The sequence below is a fragment of the Myodes glareolus genome, chromosome 21 (genome assembly GCF_982192425.1).
Source record: "Myodes glareolus chromosome 21, mMyoGla1.1, whole genome shotgun sequence".
In the NCBI taxonomy this organism is placed as follows: domain Eukaryota; kingdom Metazoa; phylum Chordata; class Mammalia; order Rodentia; family Cricetidae; genus Myodes; species Myodes glareolus.
The window spans coordinates 18,816,630-18,833,765 of NC_142046.1; the positions used below are offsets into that span (position 1 = coordinate 18,816,630).

At 48.0% G+C, this 17,136-nt stretch overlaps 1 protein-coding gene across 1 annotated transcript; it reads left to right on the top strand.

Annotated features, from left to right (window-relative positions):
• The first annotated feature begins 6,160 nt into the window (after positions 1-6,160).
• Positions 6,161-16,603, top strand: LOC148118673 (histo-blood group ABO system transferase 2-like). The gene is made up of 6 exons (XM_087899830.1): positions 6,161-6,227; positions 10,123-10,189; positions 10,829-10,885; positions 11,273-11,308; positions 11,815-11,949; positions 14,010-16,603. The coding sequence occupies exons 1-6, from the start codon at positions 6,209-6,211 to the stop codon at positions 14,698-14,700; spliced, it is 1,005 nt and encodes a 334-aa protein (XP_087755956.1). The 5' UTR covers positions 6,161-6,208; the 3' UTR covers positions 14,701-16,603.
• The last annotated feature ends 533 nt before the right edge of the window (positions 16,604-17,136 follow it).

Consider the following 17,136-nt stretch of genomic DNA (forward strand, 5'->3'; position numbering starts at 1 on the left):
CCCACCAACACCCTACTTTCTCCTCCTCCATGTTGCCCTGTGCCCACAGGAAGTAGCCAGACTTGAGCTGGTGCCCCTATATACCCAAAGAGTCTGATGATTTGAGTGAAAGTCCCATTCCAAGCCCCCTCCCCTGGGAGTTGTCTCAGTCCAGACTCCACCTCTGAGAAAGCCCACCAAACAATGACCCCTCTCCAGAGATGCTCAAGACCCATCTCATAGGCTATTTACATTGTATCTCAGAAAACAAGTGTGTTTTTCCGGTCTTCCTTCCCTGTCTCCTCTCTGGGAAGCTGGAAGGTCATCCAGGAGCACTGGTATCCATTAAACCTGGGTTTTTTTCTAATTTGGTTTGATTTGGCCTGATTTGGGTTATTGCATTGACGGAGAGGTTTATCAGGGTGCAGAAACTTTAGTTCTTGGGTATAAGGTAGTAACAGCAATGGAGGAATAGAGCATTTCAGGGCTTGTCAATAGGTAACATTCCTCTTGAAGACGTAAGTGTGGTGAGCCCACAAATGTTAGACAGTAAATGTACAGCTGACAAATCTACTGGACTATCCACGGTAAGTGTACACATCCACTCCGTCTGGAGAATCTGCTTTTGCATCTACTGGACTATCCACGGTAAGTGTACACATACACTCCGTCTGGAGAATCTGCTTTTGCATCTACTGGACTATCCACGGTAAGTGTACACATACACTCCGTCTGGAGAATCTGCTTTTGCATCTACTGGACTATCCATGGTAAGTGTACACATACACTCCGTCTGGAGAATCTGCTTTTGCAGAGCTGCAGGAACATTTTGTCCTTTGGATACGTCACTGTCAATTCTGTGAAAATCTTGTGACATCATGGCATTTCTCCCTTCTATAGCATACCAGCAGTGTACCAGTGTATAAACCTGACTTTTTCTGTAGGGCAGCTGGATACCTCCACCCACACCATGAAGCCATGGTGTGAAAAGAATTAAGTCAAGTCCCCATTCTCATAATCAAAATCTACGTAAAAATAGTCCCCCACAGCCTTTCTTTATTGACAGTAGTCACTGATACGAAAGGAACCTCATACAGGAGGTAATATGTCTGCTTTAAAAGCAGACTCAGAAAGGTGTAATCTACTGGTCTTCTGCTCTGACTTCACAGGCTACTAATATTCTGTGTTTACCCTTTACCTTGGTTTCAATTAACATAAGATCATAGCCCAGGAAATTAACTGTTTATACCGGAAAAAGGCCTGAGTCGCTAAATTCTGGGCACCCTGCTGGAGTAAAAAGAAGAGATTCCTTTTAACTCAACCAGCTAGAAGCTAATGCAAATCAAGCTTGTGGGTCAGTATAGCTACCAAGGCTGTGTTCCCAACTGCAGGGAAACTTCACAGCCACACCCCCTCTCTGATGCCTCCTGGCTAGATCCACCGGTTTCTTGCGACTCTGTGAAAATGCATGCTTGATATCATTGTTTCCACCTATGGTATTGTTAACTTGTCTGTGTGCCTATATAAACTGAAAGCTTTGTGGCGATCACACCTTAGCCTTATCTCTTACCTTTATACCGTACCCTTCCTTGTGTCTGATGGTTTGCCCTTACGCCTTATGTCCTTATGTTCATCTTCCCCCAAGGAATAAAGAAACTTGTGGGAAAAATGTGCCTAAGTCAGTCAGTTTGTTTTACCCCTCAGATCCCATTTCCAAGCCAGTCTTTGCTTGTCCCATAAGTCCTATTCTGAATGCCGAGTGAGTGCTGAGGCCGGTACTCAGTAAACCTGGACACATAAGTACCTTAATTTCTCCAGTTTAATCTTCTTCAGCTGCACCAGGAGCAGCAGAGAGTCCCTTAGATTGTAGACTACCTTCTGCCAAACCTGATCCTGTTGATTCCAGGGGGACTGCGCAAAGATGGGGACAGACCACCAAAATCTAATAAACTAGAAGCAGACTTTATTCCAGAAACCAGATTCCAGGAAAGCCAGAAGCAAACTGAAAAGTAAAAAAATAAAAAACACCGCGGGGCGCAGAAGCTTATTAGCTAATTGAGACCACAGCCAGACATGGTGTTTGTTAGGTGATGGCAAAATGCCAGTTTCTGAATTCACTTTTTTATAGTAGGGGGACCAAGCATTAGGTCCAAACAAAGGAATTTTTATTATCTTACCCTGACCCGTGGGTCAGTCAACGTAGACCCAAAGGAGGGGAGTGGGTTCTAATGTCCATGGGTAACTAGGCAGCTATCAAAAAATATGTTTTAGAGTAGATTACAGCGAAAGTCACTAATTGCAAGAAAATTCTGACTAATTGCAATTAGTCAGAAAAGGGACTGCTAGAAATATCAGAGGGTTGATAAGTCAGAATAATTGGTTCTTAGGCTGGGAACTTAGAAGATAGCAGAAAGCTTTTCACACTATCTCAAGGTAAAACTCAGATACAGACTGCCATACTTTATAACCTCCATTATCAGAGCTCATTAGTCAAACCAGGTGTTTGCACCATGGTCACTGTTTCTCCCCTTTAATGGTGCCAATTTTCCACAACAGAGACAGTGCCTAACCCAGAGGTCACGTATCTCTGTCTCCTAGAGGTTAACTCAGTTTATATCTGTCATTCATCAAGGATGGCCAGGACACTACTCTCAGTTTGCAGAGGGAAGCTTGGGCCTTGTAAATAGAACAGCCAGTTGTAAAATGAAATGGCCTAGGCTAATGGAGGCTTCTTAAGTGGTTGAGAAAATAGCTCACTGTGAATGACTGACCCTTGATCTGCTGAGAAATCTGCTGATAGTCTGTTCTCATCCCCTAGATTTATAACTTTATATTTCTTTATTTCTACATTCTTATTTTTGGAATCTACATTTTTATTCTCTTATTCTTGGACTCTTCAGTTACAGTCTTCATTTTTTTTCAGTTAAACTAATGTTTGTGCTTAACCTATTGCCTAACTTGGCACTTCCAGATAGTGTTGACTGTAGCTCTGTGCCTTCCCTTTGATGCTGCCAGTTTCACATAGCAGGGATAATGCGTAACCCAGAGGCCATATATCTATTTCCTAAAAGTTGACTCAGCTCATACCCGTAGGTAGATCTCAGTTTGCAGAGAGATACTTTGGCCTTGTGAATAGAGCTATGGGTTGTAAAGCAGAGTAACCTACTGTTAGTAGTTAATCCTTAAGCCCCTGAGAAAGCTGCTGACAGTCTCTTCTCATTCTCCTAGGCTTACAACTTTATTTCTACGTTCCTTTATTTCTACATTCCTATTTCTGGAATCTACATTTTTATATTCTTATTCTTGGACTCTTCAGTCCCACTGTGCCTGGGGAAAATAGGTCCCCAAAGTCCTGTAGGCACTGCTTGTGTGCCCATTGCAATAGTAAGATCCACATTCCTACCTGCTGGCAGGGCTAATCCTGCACCCCTTGAGGTGGCTACACTCCATTGCCCATTGGGTATTGTAACAGGGTAAAGATTTCTCCATCTTGTCTCAGCTGAATTCATTTTTGGTTTCTACCCCCTGTCCTGAAAAGGCCCGTGGGAAAGCACCCAACTCTATTCTAGAAAATCAGGGTTGAAATGTCCCAATAACTGCATATTCTTGGCTCTTGTTCAACGACTTGCTTGCTTCTCCATGAAACTGCCAACAAGGATGCAGCTTTTCTGTGATCTTTGTCTTTAAAAATCCCCATAACATACACTGGGGATGCTCTGTAAGAAGTGTTTCTCCCCAGACAGTTGCTGGTTGTCTTCGCAGAGACCCAGTTCGGACTTTGGTGGTGCTGAGTGGTCTTTGGGTCTTTACCCTGTAACAAGTACATTCCCTGAGTTGTTGATAACTGCAGCTATTTCCTGGGGTCACAAGAAGACAGATAAGGGGTCACTCATCCTTATAAAACTTGTTGTCCATTGATTAGCCAACAAGTGCAGAATTTGGCATGTTAAAATTGCCTTTGGCTGTCTGTGAGCCACCAAGCCATCTCCTCTGTTTTTCTGCAGGTGCCCTGGTTTCCCACATCATCAGAAACTGGCCCACCTAGTCTCAGTGCTTGCCTGTAATGGACAAAGACTTTTGTTTTGTTGGCTGAGTAACCACCCATCTTTTTTTTTTTTCTTTCTACTTTTGTAAGGCAACCAAGAAATCAGCAAAAGATTCCAAAAGGCCCAGGACTGTTTTGAAGGTTTAGGTATGTTTTGGGTAGTTTTTGCCATGTTTCCAATGTAGTCAGTGAAATGTGTTTCTTTCTCAAATGACGCTGTTGACAACAGCGTGGCTGTGGCAGTGGCAGCCATGAGAGAGACACACTTACCAGCAAGAAGCTAAGGGAGGAAAGCATGCACAAGGCTCTGCCCTGGACCCCTCTCTATCTGGGCCACTGCAGGAAGGTGATGTCCACTCAGTCAATACTTCCTGGAACCGCCTTCCCAGAGATGTGTCTTAGTCGATTCTAGAGCTTCGAAAGCTGATGGTACTCTGGTTAAGTAACCACAGCAGGGTTGGCTGGTCTTATATGGTTGGATCTTATGAGTTCTTTATGTACTTTGGATGATAGTCCTTCATCAGATAATTTTTTTTGCAATCTCTTTATAGCTTGTTTTTCCTCCTTTGTCAGAGAAGAAACATTTAATGAATGATTATTTTTTAATTTTTAACGATTAATTTTAATTAATGATTAATTAATGATTAATTTCAATCACTTTTTTCATGTACCCCGCCTTTTGCGTTGTATCTAAAAGGTCATCACCAGAACTCTCACGGTCTCCCTTTCCTCCTGAGCTGTCCGCTAGGAACTGTATTTGCAGTTAAGTCTTTGAGGTGAACTTGATTAACTTTTATGAAGGCTGGGCAGTGTTTTGCTTGTTTGTTTTGTATGCGGGTGTTCAACCAATCCAGCAATGTCCTTTCTCCGCTGTATTGACATGACTCCTTTGCTGAAGACCGGTGAGCTGATATCTGTGGGTCTATTTCTGGGTTCTAAAGTCTGCTACATTCCTCTACCTGCATCAGGGAGTGTGAGTCCTGAGGCTTTATCCCACATCCCTATGTCAGCTGTCCTGGAGGTTTTGTTTCCCCACATAAAATTTAAATTAATCTCTCTTTCTCCCCCCCCCCCCCCCCTCAAAAGAGGTGGGACTCACTACGTAGCCAAGGATGACCTTGAAATCTTGACTCTCCTGCCTCCACCTGCAAAGTACTGGGATCAAACTCTGGCTTTGTGAACTCTAGGAGAGCCAGTCTCCCAACCGAGACAAATTTCCACCTCTGAATCCGTCTTTTGATACTTACAAAATAACTTGCTAGAATTCTGACGGTGCCTTCCTGACTCCATATAGCAGGTTGGCGGGAGCAGGTATGGCCACAGCTTTGAGGCTTCGAGTCTTCTAAGACATAAGTGATCTGTGGTAGAGCAGGCCAGCTAGCTCTCAGCCAGGACTGGAAGCCTGAAAAGGAACGCCTAGGAGAGAAGCAAAGGTTGATAGATATGCGGAGGCCCTAAGGCCTCAGTATTCTGGCTCCCAGAGGCCCTGGGGCCCAGGCTTAACAAAGGTAGGAGGCTGAAGGCAGTTAGCTGACAGGAATTAGAAAGGGCAGAGGAGTAAGAAACGTGAATTAAAAAAAAGATATGGGGGTACCAGACTCTATTCTGCTCGACCCTGTCACCTCTGGGTGATTCTGTGTTCTCACCTGCTGAAACTGGATCAGGAGAAGTGTGAAGAGGTCTCTAACAGACCTGGAAACAGCACCAGCCTGAAAAGAGAGCCTGCTGGCACCATGGTCCTTACGCAGCCCCCATCCCTCTTCCATGCAGGGTACAGTATCAGTATCCAGCCCCGAGATCCTATCAGGCAGAGGACAAATCTCGATCTTGGGACAGGTTCATGGGTCTGGAGAGGCTGAGGGGTGCATCTGAGTCCTGCGCACTGGAGTTGCAGGGTGTAACCGACTGCTAATGCTAATGGCCTTGTAAGAAGCTGAGGGTCCCTAGGCAGGAACGACTCAGGATGCCCTGGGGTAGGCACCAATGGGAGAGGCACCGACCGGTGTACGTCACAGGCCGGGTGGGGTGGAGCTTCTCGGTATCAGTCCAACCTCTGGTCAACGGCTGTCCTTTGGAAGCTTGGGGTGTGGGTCTGTGTTCCCAAGTGGGTCCCTCCCTGCCGCCACCCGTCACGCGTCACCCGATGCTGTCGTGGTGGGCAGCTGGAGCAAGTGCGGCGGAGCGATGGCGGAGCTGTGTTTGGGTGAGTGACCTCAGCGGGACAGTTACAAGGGACAAATGCTGTGTGCTCCCTCCGAGGCTTCCCTCCTCTCTACACTCCCCTCCCTTTTCTAGTCGGCAGTGCTATCTCAGGTAGCTTCCGGTGTCCACAGGGAAATGGGAACTAAAAGCAGAGGAAAGGAGGCCACAGGGGATCCTGCAGGTGGGGTGAGGACCCACCCCTGCCCGAGGCGCACCTGGCTTTTCTTTAAACTTTTTATCTTCTTGAGCACTGGACTTAGCTTTATTACAGCTCCTGGTGCTCATTTTCTCCTCACACTGGACATTTTGTGTTTTTCTTTGTCCAGCTTGTTCCTTTTCACGATAAGTGATTACTAAAGACTTATTAGTTATTAACTAAAGAGTTATTAGCTCTGTCAATAGTAGGCTGACTTTAAATCTCCTCTTCTACACCATTAACCCAAAACTCTTCATTTTAGCCTCGGTCATATTTTTTTTTGGACAAGGGCAGAAAGCAGCTGCATTCTTTGCCAAAATATCACAAGAATGGCCCTTAGGCCACTAACATTCTTCCCGTCTGAAACTTGAGCTGGATTTATATCACTCTCAGCACTGCTGTCTTCCATGTCCCACTAGGATGCACATTAAACCCAGCTTAAAGAGTCCAACCACTTTTCTAGTCCGGAGTTGCAGAGCCCACATTCTGCTTGAAGCCACAGCAATACCCTGCTCCCCAGTATCAACTTCTGTCTTAGTTACAGCTGTGGGGTGATGGGGGTGGGGGTGGGGGGCAGGCTCTGGCAGTCAGGGCAGTTAGTTTTTTCTGTCTGAGGGGGATTAGGGAAAGAGGCACTCACAAACTCTCCTGGTAGTTTTCTCTTCTCTTCTCTTCTCTTCTCTTCTCTTCTCTTCTCTTCTCTTCTCTTCTCTTCTCTTCTCTTCTCTTCTCTTCTCTTCTCTCCTCTCCTCTCCTCTCCTCTCCTCTCCTCTCCTCTCCTCTCTCTCTCTCTCTCTCTCTCTCTCTCTCTCTCTCTCTCCCCTTCCTCTCATGCTTTTCCACAGCTTTTAAATCCCAACAGAATCTTTCAGTACAAGAGTCAAAACGGTTGTATTCCATTTCTTAAGTGAATGAACATAGGAAAAAAAAATTTTTCATCTCCCTCACATTGTTGGGTCCAGGGGAGGTCGCACAAAGATGAGAACACCACCAAGTCTAATAAACCAGAAGCAAACTTTATTCCAGAAACCAGATCCTAGGAAAACCAGAAGCAAACTTAAAAATAAAAAATAAAAATAAAACACCGCGGGGCACAGAAACTTGTCAGCTAGCCGAGACCACAGCCAGAGATGGAGTTTGTTAGGCTGTGGCATTGACTAGCTTCTGACCCCACCTTTTATAGTTAGGACACCAAGCATTAGGTCTGGGTAAAGGAATTTTTTAAAAATATTTATTTATTTATTTATTATATATACAATATTCTGTCTGTGTGTATGCCTGAATGCCAGAAGAGGGCACCAGACCTCATTACAGATGGTTGTGAGCCACCATGTGGTTGCCGGGAATTGAACTCAGGACCTTTGGAAGAGCAGACAATGCTCTTAACCACTGAGCCATCTCTCCAGCCCTGGGTAAAGGAATTTTTACAACCTTGCCCTGACCCTTGGGTTGGTCAACGGAGACCCTAGGGAAGGGAGTGAGTGCTAATGTCTAGGAGGAATTTGGAATTAACTGGTTTCTGGGCTGAGAATTTAGGAGGAAAAACCTTTTACACTGTTTTCAGGTAAATCTTCAGATACTGACTGTCATACTTTATAATCTCCATTATCAGAGCTCATTAATTAAACCTTTTTATTTATCCACTGTCTCCTGGTACCTCCGGGTGTAAACTGAGGTCATGCCTCTCCTCTGGTGGTGCCAGTTTCCCATAACAGAGACAGTGTCTGACCCAGAGGTCACATATCTCTGTCTCCTAAAGGTTAAACTCAGTTCACATCTACTGTTTATTAAGGATGGTCAGGACACTGCTCTTAATTTGTAGAGAGACACTCTGGCCTTGTAAATAAAACAGCCATTTGTAAAATGACCTACACTTCCCAAGCATCTGAGAAAATAGCTCACTGTGAATGAATGATCCTTGATCTGCTGAGAAAGCTGCTGATTGTCTGTTCTTATTCTCCTAGACTTATAACTTTATATTTCTTTATTTTTACATTTTTATTTTCTTATGCCTGAACTCTTCAACATGATTAAACATTTTATGTATTACGGGTGAAAGACAAATTATCCCAAGAACCCACATACATTCATACCCAACAACTTGCTAAAGAATAGCTGTGCTGGCAAGCAGAGTGTTCTTGTCAGGTTCTTTTACTGGTAGGCAACATTTTTGCAGTTATAGAGAAAGGGCCAATTATTATTACTTATCTTGAAAGATAATCTTGTAAGGAATCTTAAAGGAGTCACAAACCTAAACTTTTTTTTTTTTAGTAAATTTTATTAAATTATAAAAGTTTCCATTTCCGCCCCCCCTCCCAACACCCTCCCACTCCCCCCACTCCCCCCCTCCTTCCCCTCTGTCCCCCAGGGCAGTCAGGGTTTCCTGCCCTGTGGGAAGCTCCAGCTCCCTCCCCCTCCCTCCAGGTCCAGGAAGGCTAGTGTCCAAACAGACTGGATCCCCAAAATCCAGCATATGCAGAGGAAACAGGTCCCAGTGTCATAGTCAATGGCTTTTCAGAAAGACCCCGGGCCAGCCACAGTCAGAGAATCCGGCCAAATTCCGAGAATCTGGCTAGATCACGTCCTCGTTCAGTCCCAGTCCGACTGGCCCTGGTAAATTCTCATCAGATCCGTTCCCTTGTATCAGTGGGTGATAGCATCCCTCGCAGTACTGATTTCGTCTTTCATGTTCCTCCTCCTTCCGCTCCCCCTCCGGACCTCGGGGGGCTCAATCCGTTGCTCCAATGTGGGCCTCCGACTGCATAGCCGTCCTTCGCCAGACGAAGGATCTATGGTGATAAGCAAAATATACATCAGTATGGTCATGGGCCACGGCCGATTCAGGCACCCTCTCCTCTGTCCAGAGAGCAATCTGGGGGATTTCTCCTTGGAAACCTAAACTTTTATATATGAAAAAGTATCAGTCAACTCAGCTTTGCTTTAAATCTTTAGGGTGCATATCCATTCATTAGTAGTTTTTTTTTTTTCTATGTCAGGATATTGAGGGCAGAAATGGGTTTAAGGAATTGTCACCTTTGATCATCAACCAAACCTAACAAAGAGAGTAGTCAGCCTAAAACAATTGGGCTGCTTTGCTCTTGTTCCCTGACCTTAAAGGGTTCCACATTCAACTACGTGCCTTTCTCAAATGTCAGCATGTCTTCTTGGGCTTTTCACCTCAAAGTTATTTCACAAAAACATCTTAGTTTGACTACATTATTTTCAGAGATTTGCTTCAGCCGTGATGCACTCACTCTGAGACCTGTGAACACATCTCCCGACATGCAGGTTAAAAGAAAAAGTCCTAGAACAGGTCAACTGCTGGCTGTGTGGTTGTGAGCCTACAGGGGACAGAGGGGGAGCTGGCCCTAGCCTCCTCTGATGGAGCCGCAGTGACCCCAAGATATTCATTTGGTTCATTTCTATTTCCCCAGGGAAGGGGTGCTCAGTGGTGTGAGAACATGGGAGCCCTAGGGAACCTTGAGGGCCCAAGGGAGCAGCTGCAGTCAGGAGCAGGAAGTAAACAACTTTCTTTTCCCTTCGAGTGCTCAGCCAGCTGGAGCTCCAGCCAGCATGGGGCTGCCTGAGATAGGGCACAGTGTGGTCCTGAGGATGACCTCTGAACCCCAGGAGAAGCCTGGAGCCGGGGTCAGACCCAAGAAGGGGGTGAGTAACTGGATCCTGTGCTGCTGTCTTTCAGGAAGACAAAGATACAACTCACTTCACCTCGGAATCCTCCTCACAGTGTTTGTCTTGGTTTTCTTTGGGTAAGAATCCAGGCTGGCGAGGAACAGCTCTTGAGACCCTGCTGGGGACCCTGAGCCGTGAGCATGCCCACAACCACGGCAACAATTTGGGTACTCTTGGCCACTCCCACGGTGGCAGGTCCAGCTTTTGCCTGTCCTCATGGTGAAGCTTTGCTTGCTGGACAGTTGTCTTCAACTGATTCAGCAAAGGGGTCTGGGTCTGGACGCTCAGTCTTTGGTCCTAGCGGTGTTGGGGGGCTGAGGAAGGAGAGGAAGGCAGGCCTGGGGAGTGAGCTGCAGCCTTCTCTAGATGCAGATGGTCTGTGAACACTCACTGCTATGTCTACTGGGGATTCTGTAGACACGGCCAGGGAATAGTCCTTCATGTGACCTTGGGCAATAGGGACCTGGCATGGAGAAGGGGCTGCCTGCAACTGCTGTAGGCATCCAGATTCAGACCTGGTCCCCAGGGTCCTTCCTTTTGCCACCTCTCTTCCAGTGGAGGTGGGGATGCTTAGTCTGTCAGGTGGCCCTGCATCCCCACTGAGAACGTGTTTGCTCACTGTGCTGGGTGCAGTGGTACCTTTTGGAGGCGGGGACAACCAGCCGGTCTCAGGTCTGTGCCCTGAACAGCGGCTCCTGTACACACCCTTCCCACAGCTATGGGTTCCTGAGCCACAGAAGTCAGGAATTTGGAGACTCAGAGGCTGTGTCTAGGTGAGTGGGTGTCGTGTGTGTGTGTGTGTGTGTGTGTGTGTGTGTGTGTTGTCATATGACTGTGTGTGCCATGTGTATGTGTGTGTGTGTATGGGTTACTAAGTAGATGAACTTTCTGTTACTTGTTGCTGTGTTGCCTCTGACTTTACCTCTACGTGGATGGGTCCAATCCTTTGCTAGGCTGCCCAGAGCAGCCTCTGCTGCCCCCTGCTGTCTATAAAGGGAGAATATATTCGGGGCGGAAGCACTGCTGTCTTTCCTGTCTTCAACTTCATCCTCCCTTTTGTGCCTGCTCATTCAGATCTGTTTGCCTGGTGCACAGCTGCCGGTGACATGCATCTCCGTGACCTTCCTGTCACCTTGAGCTCCTGTGTTTTCTTTTTGCAGGAAGACCCATGCCCAGCCAAATGTTCTGACACCCAGGTGAGTAGATTTAGTCAGTGCATGTGTAGTGCAGGAGTCGTAAAGGTACAGAAGGACGATTTGCTTGCTCTGGGGAATAGTTCAGCAGCACACCCGAGGCCCTGGGTTCCCCAGCACTGGGGAAAAAAAAAACCAAACTCAGAGAAAACCAAAAGCCTGTTTATGCTTCTCATTGCCCTACCTCGCTAACCCTTGCAGAGTGTTCAGGTCATCTGATTCAAATCTGGAGCTCCGAGCATCTTCTGGCTCTCATTTCCTATCTGGGCTTCTGTTCATTGTTTCCTGTCTCTGTCACCAGGGATTTCAGAGATGTGGTGGCTGCAGTGGTAGTAAACTCAGTTGCTTATAGAGTGGGATTGGGGTAGTCAGTGAGAGCTGCTGCTGATTGGCCCAGCCCACACTCGGGGATGGTGGCAGCCCTGGGGGAAGCTGAGGGTGTGGAATCTGAGAAGGGTTCCTGCAGACATGTTTGGTCACATGTTTCCTCTTGCTCTCCTCCCATGTAGTAGAGAAGATGTCCTTGTCTTGACTCCCTGGCTGGCTCCCATCATCTGGGAGGGGACCTTCAACATCGACATCCTGAATGAGCAGTTCAGGCTTAAGAACACCACCATTGGACTGACCGTGTTTGCCATCAAAAAGTAAGCAGTGGAAGAGATGGCTAGTGGGTAAAGTACTTTCTTCAGGGACATGAGGAACTGAGTTTGATTCCTAACACCCATGTAAAGGCTGAGCATGAAGGCATGCCCCTGTAATCAATCCCAGTACTGTGGCTGGAGGGGAAAGACAGTGGATCCAGGTAGCTTTCTGGAGTGTAGTCAAACAGTGAACTTCAGTCAGAAAAGGGACCCTGTCCAAAGAACAGAGAGAAATGACAGAAGAAGACACCCAAAGTCAACTTCTGGCCTCCACACAGGCACACAGGCTAGGAAACATGAATGTATACAATGGGCACGTACACACACACACACACACACACACACACACAATTGTCAAGGTGGAGGCCAGGCATATCACATATCAGTTTTTATTTAGGATGCGGTGTGGGTGGGGCTGGTTCACTCTACCACCTTCCCAGGGGAATGAATCCAGCCAGTCCCCGTTCTGGAGCCAGCTGCCTCTCTCTGTGTGCTCACAGCCAGGTGCCATTTACATCCCTCAGTACACACTTTAGGTAGGGGTCCTCATCCCCACAGCTGGCAGCAAGAAACAGGATGCCAACCGAGCTGCGACCATTAATGTGTCCTCAGATGCAGGACAAGGTGGACAGCAAGGATTGCTTGAAACCTTTTCCCGCAGCCCTGTGAGCAGTGAGTGACAGACCTGTGAGGCCCTGAGACTTTGGGTCAGGTTGACTCCAGGTCACAGGCAAGAAGCTTCCCCTATAGGAGCCTATAGAAGGGGGGCAGTGCAACAGTCCCGTGCCAAAGGCTGTGGGGGACTAAGAGAAGTCATCTGTGCTGCCAGCATCTGAGAAGGGGCATTGTCCTTCTCTGCAGTGCTGGGTGAGATCCAAGGGTAGCTCTGAGCCCTTTGTACCAATCAGACATGAGCCAGGTTTGGGGCTCAGCTGGAGGGATCCTGGCACCTTGAGAAGTCCTGCAGTGCTAGGGAGAGAGAACTTCACAGTGACAAGACATACACACTACCTTGTCTGGGTGCTGCTGGGTACATGAGCAAGAGCCCTGCCAGGGGTGGGCAGGTGCTCTGTCTGTGGGAATAAGGCCTCTGAGGGAACTAGCTGAGGCCCCATGGCCACCTTTACACAGGGAACACAGCCACTTGCCTGTTTCTGACCTTGAAGTGGGGAGGCTTGGCACACTTGCCAGGTGATGGGGATTCCCCATTCCCATGGTGGTGGCACATGGCCCTGGGGGTCATCAAGGGAGAAGTCGTCATCCGAAGCAGGTGAAAACTTCTCGGGCTGGGAGAGGATACAGAACCTGGGTTCCAAGCCTTTTGACCTTGGACCTGAGGGTTTGGATAGACTTGCCCTTCTTTCTAGGGTGTCTGTCTCCCCTTCCCTGCATACTCAGATGATTTCTTCCTCTGGTGGAGTGAATGTGGAATGAGGCTTAGGGACATAGTGAGTTACTGAGTGCCTTGTCCCCAGCACCTTCAAGTCTCTGATGAGGAAGATCTGGGATACAGAGACCCCTTCCTTTCCTGAGACAGGGCCTGGAGGGTACCCCAAAGGAGGGATGTGGGTACCAGGCCCTTACAGATTCATCCAGTTTGCCAGGGTTTAGCAAGTGGGGCCCTGTTAGCACAGGCTCTGTTCAGGCCAATGCAAGGATATGGGATGTGGAATGTGTTGGGATGGAGCTGTCACTTTTGGTGGGAGGGTGACAGACTCATGGAGAGGTGGCCTGCTGAGGGGCCTGCCAAGACAAGAGATACGTACAGGGCATCTACCTAGAACCCCTGGTCTGGAATCATCTCCGCTGCCTGGCTGAAACCTTCCAGGGCTTCCAAGGAACCTCAGTGTTCCTTGCTAACATGTGCCGGGATTTGCACCCTTCTGCAACAAAGGAGGGTGAGGTGAGACATAGCCTGCAGACTTCTCAGGACAGCTGTAGAGTGGGGATGCTATTGCTTCAAGCCTCAGAGTAGCCATGGTTTCTGCAGCTGGGCCCCTGCCCTGGTTAGTCTTGACCTAGCCGTGTTAAACCTCTGCTTACCCCTCTGTCATCTTACACAGGTATGTGGTGTTCCTGAAACTGTTCCTGGAGACAGCAGAGCAGCACTTCATGGTGGGACACAAGGTCATCTACTATGTCTTCACTGACCGCCCTGCCGAGGTGCCGCAGGTGCCCCTGGGGGCAGGACGGAAGCTGGCGGTGCTGACTGTGCGCAACTACTCCCGCTGGCAGGATGTGTCCATGCACAGGATGGAGATGATCAGCCACTTCTCTGAGCGGCGCTTTCTGCATGAGGTGGATTACCTGGTGTGTGCAGACGTGGACATGAAGTTCCAAGACCACGTGGGTGTGGAGATCCTCTCCGCACTCTTCGGCACCCTGCATCCTGGCTTCTACAGAAGCAGCAGAGAGGCCTTTACCTACGAGCGCCGGCCGAAGTCCCGGGCCTACATCCCCCGGGACGAGGGTGACTTTTATTACATGGGGGCCTTCTTTGGGGGGTCAGTGGTGGATGTGCACCATCTCACCAAGGCCTGCCATCAGGCTATGGTGGAGGACCAGGCCAATGGCATCGAGGCCGTGTGGCATGATGAGAGTCATCTGAACAAGTACCTGCTGTCCCACAAGCCTACAAAGGTGCTGTCCCCAGAGTACATGTGGGACCAGCAGCTGCTGGGCTGGCCCTCCGTCATGAGGAAGCTCAGATACGTGGCTGTGCCCAAGAACCACCAGGCGATCAGGAACAGATAGCTGGATTCCTACCGGAGAGTCCAGGCTTATATCCTGGGTCACTCCAGGCTGTGTGGAACTGGAAGAATTTGAGAGACATTAATAAAGGGTCGCCTTCTACCCCACTTCACTTCAGGGTCTAACAGCCCTGGTACCAACCACTTGGATTACCACGCTGTGAGGCCCTGAAGTGACAGTCACCTTCAGCTCCCACTGTGCCCTAAACTCCTTCTCAGTGAGTTGCTAGCCAGTGCTTCCAGAACATGGGGGAAATTCTGTCATGCAGTTACCTGAGGGCCTGGGCACCCCCACTCAGCCTGTCCCTTCCTCTGCTGAGAGACTTGGCAAATGGCCAGTGCCCTTAGGAATAGGCAGGAGGGCATGGAGCCTGAGAGCCTGCAGGCCTCAGAGGTGCTTAGCTCCTGTTTAGCCCAGCTGGCAGGCCAGCAACTTCTGCTCATTTTTGGTTTGTTCATATTTGGGAATAGCTAGTTATTCATCCTGGGAATAAGTATATTTCTAGGTGATGTTGGAAGTTTTTAATTTTCTTTTAATTTTTTAAAATTTATTTGTTTATGTATTTTTTTAAAGGTCTGAATGCTCTGTCTGCATATACGCCTGCAGGCCAGAAGAGGGCACCAGATCTCATTATAGATGGTTGTGAGCCACCATGTGGTTGTGGGAATTGAACTCAGGACCTCTGAAAGAGCAGCCAGTGGTCTTAACCACTGAACCATCTCTCCAGACCTCTTTTTACTTTTTTGAGGTACTTGGGGTTGAACTCAGGGCCTCAGTGATGCTAGTCAGACATACTGCCCTTGAAGTCCAGGCTCTCTCCTAGAGACACTTGACTGAACTTACTGAGTGTTGATGAAACTTCAGTTTCACTCAAAATTTTCAGTATAAAGAGATTTTTACTTTTTTTCTTCAACAGTGTTGTGATCAAACTCAGTTCCCAGTATAAAATTTTACATTTTTTTTTGGATTTTTCTTTTTTAAAATTTGTCTTATGTGTCTTTTACATATGTATCTTGATCCCATTCATTTTCCTGTCCCTTTGCATCTATCCCCTGTCCCTGCTCCACCACAAATAAAACAATATTTAAGAGAAAAAAGGGTGGGGGAAGAGAAAAAATTTAAAATCTTATCATGGAAGCTGCAGTGTGACACAGTGTGTCACACAGTAAACCCCTTTGTCCAGATATCTTTACTAGCAAGTGTTCATTGCAAAGAGTCATTGGTTGGTTCGAGGCTTCTGGTTTCTCCTACACTGTTGATGCTGGGCCCTCACTGACACTCCTCTTCCATGTCCTGTTGTTGCACTGTGTTATGGAGGTCCTGTAGCTTTGGGTCTGTGGATCAGGCTCCTTCTTGTGCTCCAGTACACCATAGATGGGGTGAATGTTGGGGTCAGTCAAGTCCTAACCCCAGTTCTGGGCCTGGGCTGCTTCAGGGTTGGTCTGCCAGTCAGCTCTCCCCCATTTCACTACCAGGGTGAGCTCTCCAGCATTGCCCCAGATAATTTACCTCTTGCCGCAAGGGAGGGGGGGGACTGCTAGTTCTTCTGCTTCCACACCCTCAGGGTCAGCTCTCCCACACCTGCACCATTAGGACAACTCTATTGCGTTTCTCTGGTGTAGGCGGTCCTGTATTTGTGTTGTTTTCATTGATTAAATAAAGAAACTGCCTTGGCCTTTTGATAGGGCAGTACTTAGATAGGCGGGAAGACAGAACTGAATGCTGGGAGGAGGAAGGCAGAGAGGGAGAGCCGCCATGAAGTCGCCAGATCAGAGATGCTGAATCTTTCCCGGTGAGCCACGACCTCGTGGTGATACACAGATGAACGGAAATGGGTTAGATCAGGATGTGAGAGTTGGCCAAGAAGAGGCTAGATAGAATGGGCCAGGCAGTGATTTAATTAATACACTTTCTGTGTGATGATTTCGGGTGTAAGCTAGCTGGGCGGGAAGAACAAAAGGACCTGCTCCTCATACTATATTTCTCAGGTAAGGTAGATGGGCCACTCTTCTGAGTGCTGCAGCTGAGAAGGGACAGCCCTTCTGTTCTTATGATCCCAGGGCCAGCTCCTCCACCTGTCTCAGGGCATCTCTCCTCCACCAATGCTACCATGTGTCTGATGAGTAACTGGGACAGCTCTCCTTTGCTGGTAGCGTTGGGGCTGAGTCACCCTCCCCTCTGAGCACCAGGCAGATCTGCCATGCTGCCTAGGTGAGGGCCAGGGCCCATTTCCTGAGTGCTGCAGCTGGTAAGGGGGGGGGTCAGCTCTGTAGGTGGTAAGAAATGAGGGGTGGTGAGGGGTATCTCTCACCTTCCCATACCACCACATGACAGACTAGTAGTGAGGACAGCTCTCCCGTGCTCACAACTTTGGGGTTGCAGGAATCCTCAAGGCTGACCCCAGCTAAGACCCCTAGCAATCGTGGAGAGGGTGTCTGA

Bases quoted from the DNA above. Each gene is read 5' to 3' on its own strand.
- LOC148118673 (XM_087899830.1), top strand. The intron at 10,190-10,828 runs GTAAGAATCCAG...CCCTTCCCACAG, and splicing joins TTTGTCTTGGTTTTCTTTGG to CTATGGGTTCCTGAGCCACA. The intron at 10,886-11,272 runs GTGAGTGGGTGT...TTCTTTTTGCAG, and splicing joins GACTCAGAGGCTGTGTCTAG to GAAGACCCATGCCCAGCCAA.